The sequence below is a fragment of the Acomys minous genome, assembly GCF_964271855.1.
Source record: "Acomys minous genome assembly, chromosome: 13".
Lineage (NCBI taxonomy): Eukaryota > Metazoa > Chordata > Mammalia > Rodentia > Muridae > Acomys > Acomys minous.
Window position 1 is genome coordinate 90,014,439 of NC_140495.1, and position 10,443 is coordinate 90,024,881.

General features: G+C 49.8%; 1 protein-coding gene across 1 annotated transcript in view; it reads left to right on the forward strand.

Moving 5' to 3' along the window:
• The first annotated feature begins 327 nt into the window (after positions 1-327).
• The window catches only part of TACR2 (tachykinin receptor 2), a 15,624-nt gene continuing 5,508 nt past the window's right edge, over positions 328-10,443 (forward strand). The window contains exons 1-2 of the mRNA XM_084751989.1: positions 328-1,232; positions 7,629-7,823. Coding sequence (XP_084608115.1) covers positions 841-1,232; positions 7,629-7,823 — 587 coding nt within the window. The 5' untranslated portion in view covers positions 328-840. The remainder of the gene's footprint in view (positions 1,233-7,628; positions 7,824-10,443) is intronic.

The following is a 10,443-nucleotide window of genomic DNA, read 5'->3' on the forward strand; positions in this document are numbered from 1 at the left end:
TTTCTGAACACTAAGATTTTCTTTTCAAGCAGGGTAAATGATTTACCCAGGGTTCCCAAGCCAGCCCAAGTCCGTCTCGTTGCCAAATGCAAATGCCAGTGTACTCCAGCAGCTTCCATCCGGCGGAGTATAAACAGTGAGGCTGGTACCCTCTATGCCAGCCCCATGCAGGCTGTGCCTCACTCCCCAAGGTCTCTCCCTGCTTCCCAGTGGGTCCTAAATCTTTCAAGAGATGAGGCCCAGCCATCCAAGTAGGGGGGGGGGGGTGTGGAAAGAGGGCGGGAGCCAAGGCCCTTGCCTGCAGGGAGGAGCTGGGAGCAGCCGCTGGGGGCTGGCAGCATTGGGAGCCTGCACTACAAGGCTTAGAGGCCATCAGGCTGCATCGTGGACTTGTAGGACCCACCCCACCCCTCAGACTCGCTGTACCGTGCACAGCTCTCATCTGGAATGTACCCTGAATAGCATTAAGAGAGATCTGAATTCAAGTTCTGGCTTGTCACCAACTTCCCGTATGCCCACGGCTGGACATGGCCTCTCTCTGACTCTCAGCCACATTGTGGTGTGAAGGAACGGAGCCAGCGTAGTATCAGGATGCTTCCTGTTCTGCGACTGGAGTCCTCATCTCCGCAAGATGTTTGGACAGTCTGACTGGAACCCTGCTTTCTGCTCTGCCTAACTCCTTCCTGCTTGAGCTGTAGGCGTGGTTCTCTGCCTACATGTGTCCGCTTTTGAATTGTCCTCACCACCCCACCTCCCCGTAAATCTACACACTGGAAGAGGATTTCTCTTCTGTGGCAACTCCAGAAGGCCAGCCCCTGTGTTCCAGGCTCAGAATCGGCCATGGGGGCCCAAGCCGTTGTTATGGACACCAGCATCTTGTCTGTCCCCGAGAGCAACACCACGGGTGTCACAGCCTTCTCCATGCCTGCCTGGCAATTGGCACTGTGGGCCACAGCCTACCTGGCCCTGGTGCTGGTGGCTGTAACAGGCAACGCCACGGTCATCTGGATCATTCTGGCCCACGAGAGGATGCGCACAGTCACCAACTATTTTATCATCAACCTAGCCTTGGCCGACCTCTGCATGGCCGCCTTCAATGCGACCTTCAACTTCATCTACGCCAGTCACAACATCTGGTACTTTGGCCGCGCCTTCTGCTATTTCCAGAACCTCTTTCCCATCACGGCCATGTTCGTCAGCATCTACTCCATGACTGCGATCGCTGCCGACAGGCAAGAGCGGGCATCAGGGAAGCGGGGTAGGGGCCTTGTTGGGGGAGGGGCGGCATCCAGGGGACTTGCCTCTCCCGACTTCACTTTGGTTCATAGCGAGAAATCAAGGGGATGTGGGGCCAAAGCTGGGAGAGTTGGGATTAGACACAGAGTGACTTTACCCTAGAAGGCTGCTCAAGGCTAGAAAGAGATGTACTCTACTTGTCTTGCTCTCTTTACAAAGGAAACCATATACATTGCTTTAGTGTTTAAAAAAAAAGGTGGAATGTTGCATGAGGTTAGAATGCTGCATCTAATTAGAACGATGCTATTTTTTTTTTATGATGCTAATGTGTGTCTAGGGGGCGGATGGTGGTTAGCAATAGTGACCTTTGAGGAGTGGGCCTAGGGTGGGGTGGAGGAAGACCACCTTCTTCCTTGAGCCCTGAGGCAGGGCTGGGATTAAAGAGGACTCAAAAGCCTCGGGGAGCAGGAATCTGACCTCGAAGACAATGGGATGAGGCAAAGACACAGGGAGTACAGGAGAGACTGAGGCAGAGCCAGGAGACCCTCTGGCACTTGGAGTCCTGGTTGTGTCAGTTAGATAGTTGTGATCCTTCCCATCTTCCCTCACCCCCACCCCTCCCAAGCCTCCCCAGCAGCCTCTCATCGCCGAGCTTAGATGTTTTTTTAATGGAGTTCTCAGAGATTTCCTGAGACAATGTTTCCTACTCATTAAAAAATGAAAAGTTTGGTGGGGGGGTTGGCTGTGAATGTAGTTCAGTTGGCAGAGGGCTTGCTTAGCGTGTTTGAAGCCCTGGCTTTGATCCCCTCCCCCCCCCCAGCATTGCATAAATCAGCTATAAGATGGTGGTATATGTCTGTAATCCCCATACTCAGGGGTAGCGGGAGGAGGGGCAGAGTCCAAGATCAGTGGTCACACACAAGGAAGTTTCAACAGCATCCATATGGGCCCAGCTTCTAACTTTACACTCAAGTTTCTGGGGAAATCAGAATAAGTAGGACTATTTAAGGTCAGCCACGGAGTCAGGGCCAAGCCAGGGGTCTGGAACACAGACAGTCCTCTGGGTAGTGGGCACCAGGGAAGTCTTTCTAAATCAGCCTGGTGTGCGCTGAACATCCCTTCCTCCTCCCCGGGGATGTCTGAATGTCCCTGAGTACGTCTTTTCAGCTATGTTTCAATTTTGGGGTCTCACTTGGGAGGTTGGGATCTGAGCAAAGATGAGTAGGAGATCAGGGTCAGCCTGGAGAACTCCATATGCAATTTCCTCTGTGTCAGGCACAGTTCCAGAAGCTAGGGAATCCCCACCAATAGGGACGGGGGCAACTTTAGCACAGGGACTTCCAGAGCCTCCACTTCAGAGCGAGGCCACAGAAAGCTAGTGGGAGCCTAGAGCCTGGAAGCCAGGCAGGAGGCAGACAGCAGCTGAGAGTCACCGTTCTTTAAAAAAAAAAATTTATTACACTTATTTATTTGTTTGTTTGTTTAATTAGTGTGTGTGTGTGTGTGTGTGTTTGTGTGTGTGTGCGTGCTAGCATACACACTTGTCATAGTATACCTGAGAAGGTCAGAGGACAACTTGTAGGACTCAGATCTTTCTAGTCCTTGTTAGGGATTTTGTCAGTTATGGGACTGAACTCGCGTTCTCAGGCTTAGCAGCAATCACCTTTACCTACTGAGCCATCTCATTGGCCCTGTTTCTTCATTTTTTTTTATTTTTTCACTTAACAAATACATACTCGGTGTCTGCTGGGTAAGTATTGTTCTGGGTTTTAGGTGAGGAAAACCCGTGTAAATGTTCCTGGCATGATAAGAATTTAAATCCTAAGCACATAAATAAATTTTATTTTATCTTATTTTATTTTTGAGACAGGGTTCTTTTTTGTGTAGTCCTGGCTGTCCTGGAACTTGCTCTGTAGACCAGGCTGGCTGGTCTTGAACTCAGAGATCCACCTGCTTCTGTTAAGGGTGTGCACCACAACTCCCCAGCCAATAAACTGTAAGTTGTCTTTTGAGATCACAAATGTTAGCTAGAGGGAAAGGATCTCCAGGCACCAAGTTGTGTGTGCCAGGGAGGGACAAGTGACAGGCCGTGGTTCTCAACCTTCCTAGTGCTTTGCTCCTTTAATACAGCTCCTCATGTCGTGGTGACCCCCCCAACTATAAAATTATTTTCATTGCTACTTCATGACTGTAATTTTGCTACTGTTACAAATCATAATGCAAATATTTTTGGAGACAAAGGTTTGCCAAGGGGTTAGAGAACCTCTGGCCTACAGGCTTAAGTGGACATCTGGGTGGGTCTTGTTGGGATCTGAGCAAAGTAAAAGAGCAGGGAGTTGGGCATGGTGGCGCACGCCTTTAATCCCAGCACTCGGGAGGCAGAGGCAGGTGGATCCCTGTGAGTTCAAGGCCAGCTTGGTCTACAATGCAAGTCCAGAACAGCCAAGGCTACACAGACAAACCCTATCTTGAAAAAAACAAAACAAAACAAACAAACAAACAAAAAAAGTAGGAGATCAGGATCAGCCTGGAGAAGTCTATAAGTCAGACATTCTAAGCAGCAGATGCAATGGTACTGTTCTCGGGGCTCAATTTTAACACCTCGGATGCTTTGGTGCGGACACCTCTATTCAGCAAACAGGGGAAACATACAACTCAACGCTGCCTTCTACAAGGTCCCGGCCTTGCCTCAGAGCTCAGGTTCCTCCCAGAGAGGAAGAGCCAGGCATTGCCCTTGACCCAAGCCGTCTCTGATGAATTTAAAACGAGTACATAGGGATATTCTCATTTCTTGTGCTCCTTCCTCCATATGGCCCCCTGGTGCACAAATGACCCGTTTTCACAGAGTTGGAAATGGAGGGGCCAGGAAACTAAGGCTATTTGTTCAAGATCTTGTTGTCAGGAAGCAGTGTGGCCAGGACTCCTAGGACCTGATCCTCTGCTGATGGGGCATGACCCACTACACCTGGCCTCAGATTAAAAGCTATTCCACCCCGGCAGTAGTGGTGCACACCTTTAACGCCAGCACTCAGAAGGCAGAGGCAGGTGAATCTCTGAGTTCCAGGCCAGCATGTTCTACAGAACAAGATAGCCAGGGCTACACAAAGAAACCCTGTCTCGGGGCATGGAGTGGGGGTGGGGCTGGGAGTGGAGAGGGGCAGGTAGAGAGCTTACCCTGAGGTTAGGGAGAGAGCTCTGTCAGTGAAGCATGAACACCTGAATTCTATGCCCTGAACCTACGTGGACAAAATGAGCTATGGCAGCACGCCCTTGTAATCCCAGAGACGGAGACAGGAGGATCTCCCAGTGCTTGCTGGAGAGTCAGCCTGGCCAAGCTGGTGAGTTCCAGACAGACGAGAGATCCTGCCTCAAAACACAAGGTCCACAGAGTCTTGAGGAACAACACCCGAGGTTGATCTCTGGCCTCCATACAGCGCTTCACACCTGCACAAACACCTCCACACACACAGCTATTTCTGCCCGGCATGGTGATGCATGGCCTAGCACTTGGGAGGTGGAGGTAGATGAATTGGAAAGCCAGTATCATCCTCATGTACATACAATTCGAGGCCGGCCCCGAGTTACATGAGGCCCAGTCTTAAGAACCAAATGAACAGTTGGGCATGGTGGTGCACGCCTTTGATCCTGCACTCGGGAGGCAGAAACAAGCAGATAGATGTCTGTGAGGTGGAGGCCTGCCAGGGCTACATAGTAAGACTATGTCTCAAAAAGAAATAAACAAATAAACAAATTAGTTTTAGCCAGGCGCCATGGAGCATGTCTGCAATCTCAGCACTAGGATATCTGTGAGTTTGAGGCCACTCTGGTCTATACAGTGAGTCTAGGACAGCCAAGGCTACACAGAGAAACCCTGTCTCTAAAACATACAAACAAACAAATTAGTTAATCTTATTCTAATAAAGGGCCTGTGTACTTCATTATACGGCTCACAGACCTGTGACACTTAAGAGTCTCCAATCTAGCCCTCCTTTGTCCTTCTACTGAGAGAACCAAGCCCCAGTTAGACTGCATATAAGGAAAATGAGACTTCATCCTTGGTGGTTGGTGCCTTTGGGTCCATTAGCCATGGAGAGGCAAGCAGTGGGTCTTCCTCAGTTGGGCCCTAGGCTGACGAGGCACTGAGCCCAGGGTGCTTCCACAGTGGCTTTGTAGGTCCTGGAGCAGGGTGAGCCAGGACAAAGTCAGTGCTGCCCATGTCTCCTGATGTGGAAAATGGAGCCGATGGCCATGGCCAAGGCCACTGCACTTCACCAGGCTCGGGGATCCACAGCAGCTCAAGTCCCCGTGCCACCCTCCCACCCCAGAGAGACAGCATCTGAGCCTGTTCTAGACACCTTCGTCAAGAAGGTAGCCATGACTTCAGTGACTACAGGGAGGAAGGAGGGCCATGCCAGCTGTTCCGGGGCGTCTTAGTTAAGGTTCTCACGCCTCTGATGAAGTATCATGTTGAAATGATTATTAATATTTAATATTGATTCAGTATTTTAATAAGCCAGCAGTTACTCCTTGACCAGGTATACACTCAAATAACCACACAGAGAGACTAAGAGATATTTAATTAGCCTAGAGCACAATGCTGAGCAATAATTACTCCATCCTAACCCTCCAAGCTAGTATAGTTTCCTCCCATTCAGATTCCCCACACTATACTTGCTTTTTCCTCATATCCTTGGTCCAGCTCATTCCTCCTGGTGCTTCCTGGTCCTCTCCATGTGCATCCCTCTCCTGTCCTTCTCTTCTTTCTTCTCCCCCTCCCTAGACCAGGATGTCCCATCCTAATTCTCTGTCTTGCTCAGCATTGGCTAGTTGGTTTTTATCGGCAACACAGAGAACAAATGGTGACGTGTTTACAGAAACTTGCGACAGGAGATATTTAGACTAAACATCACAATGCAATGTCTGGATTGAAACCAGATAGTGGGGTAGAGAAATCGGCATTTGAGTGAACCAGGGTAAGTTGTACACAGTCCACAAGAATACTATGCCAACAGTATCATGACCAAAAGCAACTTGGCAAGGAAAGGGTTTATTTCATTTTATGCTTCCAGGTAACAGTCCACCACTGAGAGGAAGTCAGGGCCGGAAACTTAGGCACCAATTGGAGCAGAAGCAATGGAGATGCTGCTTGCTGACTGCCTTCCCATGGCTTGCTCAGCCTGCTCTCTTATACAACTCAGGACCACCTACCCATGGGTGACACCCCCACCATGAACTTGACCCTCCTGAATCAAACACTAATCAAGAAAATGTCCCCCACAGATCAATCTGGTGGGGAAGGTTTTTTTTTTTTCTTTCAACTAAGGAGTCTTCTTTTCAAATGCTCTAGCTTGTGTCAGGTTGAACAAACAAGAAGAAAAGCAAGTAACCAGGACACAGGAAAGCTGTGAGAGGGGTCTGACTAAGCACTGGCCATGTGCAGAGACTAAAGACTCATGCAGGGTTCAGTTTGTGCCTGCGCATGTATGTAAAGGGGCTCAGCTGGTAGAGTATACACCCAGCATGCTTGAAGCCCTGGGTTCTATCCCCAGTACTGCATTAACGAATCACGGCAGCACATGTCTGTAATCCCCGTACTCAAGAGGATCAAGAGTTCAAGGCCATCCTCAGCTTCATAGCAAGTTCCAGGCCAGCCTGGGCTACATGAGACTTTGTTTCAAAGAAAATAAAACAAATTTGCTCAGTATTTTAAAAAATTAATTGATTTTTATCTTATGCACATTGGTGTTTTGCCTGCACTATGTCTGTGTGAGGGTGTCAGATCTTAGGGTTACAGACGGTTGTGAGTTGCCACGTAGGTTCTGGGAATTGAACCCAGGTGCCCTGGAAAAGCGGTGAACGCTCTTAACCGCTGAGCCGTCTCTGTAGCCCCAATTTGCTCAGTCTTAGCCGCACCGTCTGTGTTGTCTGCCATATATGGTGAGTGGTTACTAAACAGGACCCTGTGTGTTTCAGATACATCTACTGTTGCGAAAGACTGGTTTGGTCTTTGTCTGGGAAATGGCTGTACCACGCAGAGTGGCGGGAGGCTGGCTTGCAGAGTATTAAATCGGACTGAGCTTCGAGCTCATGTTGAACTGTATCCTGTTCTAGGTTGGGTGACAGTGTGGCTGTCTGAGGACCTGTCCACACCCAGAGGGAGGTAGTAGACTGGGTACCTGGCCTAGATGCTGGGGTGTTAGTGTGCTGTGGCTGGAGACAGGCACCACCTCCCCACTACCGCCCTGATCCTCTGCAGATTGGGTGGGGCTCCATTAATGCCTTACGGGGCAGCTGTGTGGACAGGAGCTGGAGGGCACGGGCCTGACAGGACGAAGAGGAGGGGCGTTTCTGGCGTGAGGATGCCGGCTGCTGATGCTGTGCTCTGCTTGTAGGTACATGGCCATCGTCCATCCCTTCCAGCCACGGCTCTCGGCCCCCAGCACCAAGGCGGTTATTGCTGGCATCTGGCTGGTAGCCCTGGCTCTCGCCTCCCCGCAGTGCTTCTACTCCACCATCACTGTGGACCAGGGCGCCACCAAGTGTGTGGTGGCCTGGCCCAATGACAACGGAGGCAAGATGCTCCTATTGTAAGCTCCACGCCAGGGTACCTGTACTTGTATGTTTCCTCATGTCTGTGTGTCGTCCATGCCTTAGGGATGTGTACACTGCTCTGCAGGGACATATGTGATCCTATGAGTGCCCCCCAACTAACAGTGAGAGACTCGGGGCGTGGCTTGGTGGTAGCCTGCTTATCTAGTCTCCGGGAAACCCTTAGTTCAATTCCCGCACCACACAAGCTGGGAGTGCTGGTCCATACAGTACTTGGGCGGTAGAGGCAGGAGGATGTTCAAGGCAAGCCTGGGCTACCCGAGGCCCTATTTTAAAACAAAACAACAAAAACTACAGGTGAGCCTGCACCCCAACAAACCCATTGTAAATGGAAAATGCCCATGGTAAGTGTGGATAATGTCCTGGCGACTGTGACCTGCCTAACTAGGGGTGTCAGTTCACTGCCGCTGCCCAGCTTCTTGATAGAAGAACACACAGAAAGTGTCATTAAATCCACAAAGGCGGGGACCGTCCGTACTAAATGCAGTGCCAAGTACCAGGCCTGTTGTAAGCACTTTGTATACACTGATGCTTTTTTTTTTTTTAAGATTTATTTATTTATTATATATACAGGGTTTCACCTGCAGGTACACCTGCACACCAGAAGAGGGCACCAGATCTCATTATAGATGTTTATGAGCTACCTACCATGTGGCTGCTGGGTATTGAACTCGGGACCTTTGGAAGAGCAGCCAGTGCTCTGAACCTCTGAGCCATCTCTCCAGGCCCTACACTGATGCTTTTAATTCTCTTAATGTTACGGAGCAAGTACTGTGACTATTTTATTTGTTTGTTTATTGGTTCGTTTAACTTTAAACAGTGCTGACCTTGTCCCCACCACACCTGCTTCATGTGGCACAGGGCATGGAGGCGAGTGTCTGTATGTCCTAGACAAGCACCCTGTAAACTAAGCTACACCCCTAACTACTTGTTTTGGTTTGGAGGGGCAATCTCATGGAACCTAGGCTGGCCCGGACCTCTGATCCTCCTGCCTCCATCTTACAAGTCACCGTGCTCACCCTATGTATTGTATTTTTCCATCTTGGTGGTGGAGAGAATATTACGACGTGATGTGCCCCTCACACAGTCAGTGAGTGGTGAAGCAGGGAAACCAATTGCAGGCAACGCCTACCTCAGGGCCCAACCGCTCAGTCTGCCTGCCACCTCAGTAACGATGACCAGGGGCCATGTGCGCCTGCAGATGGAGTGTGTCACACACGTGCAGTGCACACCCGGCTCTGCGTGTAGGCTAGTGATAGATGTGTGTGCCTAGGGGCATCTTGGGGAGTGTGTGTGTGTGTGTGTGTGTGTGTGTGTGTGTGTGTGTGTGGTCTATTTGGAAGTCAATGCCAGGCAGCCATGACAGCCTTGCCTGTAACCTCAGTGCTCAAGAGGTAGAGGCTGGTGATTTAAGAGCAAGGCCAGTGGGACTAGCCTAGTCAGAGAGCTCCGGGTTCAAGTGAGAGACCCTGCTACATCAATATATTAAGTAGTGAGAAATCAGGGATGATATTCCATGTCAACCTCTGGCATACACACACATACACACACACACACACACACACACACACACACACACCCCTACTGACATGCAGATATCCATACACACATGCCTATCACACACATGTTTAAGAAAATAGAAAGACATAAGTCTCATGGCAGAGGAGGCTCTCAGTCCCTCAGGAGGCCTGCCTGGGAGTCAGAAGGAAGCTTAGCCAGGAGGCTGTGGCGCCCTCGGAAATGGAGCCAGTGACATGCCTCTTCAGGAGGCATGTATCCTCCTCCAAGAAAATGATGAGCTTCAACACAGCCCAGGCAGCCTCCCTGGGGACACAGCTGTGCGGTGGTAAGTGGGCCTGGCTCAAAGGTGTTTGTTGACACAGCCGTGTACCCAGGCAGTGTTGAGGGGTGAGAAGCAGAGAGCACAGTGGCTACTGGCGTGGCATTCTTCACTGCCCATCTCTGGGGTATGGTTCACGCAATTCTACACATACAGTATCATATGTGACCAACCTGCTTAGTATATGTGTATACTCATGTGTGCACATATCCATTCCTTTACACACAACATGCCCACGACACAGACATGATTCCGGGAGAAAACATACACTGTGAGCAGCAGTAGGAGTGTTAACTTTTGTGCTTAATGGTATTGATTTGAGACACGGTCTCATGTATCCCAGGCTGGCCTCTAACTCGCTATGAGCCGAGGATTATCCTTGAACTCTGCAAGGATATCTGGACTGTTGGGATCACAGGCATGTGCCACCATAGCCAGCACACCCAGTTTTTAGTAGTTTATATATAGTAAAGGTTTAAAAAAAAAAAAAATGAGTGAGACAGAGACAATGGCACACAATGGCCACCCCTTCAGATCTACCTGTGGCTTCCAAGGAGCCAACTCAGGTCATCAAGCTTGGCAGCAAACCCCAATTCCCATAGAGCCAGGTCACTGGGGCTGGTGTTATATTTTATATATTAAACAAACAAAATTTGGTTAGCTTACCCCCTTCCCCCTTTTAGCCTTTTCCATAACATGGAAAAACTGGAGCTGATGCTGGTGACGTTTTATGAAGAAAGCCCAGCTTTGGCATATAT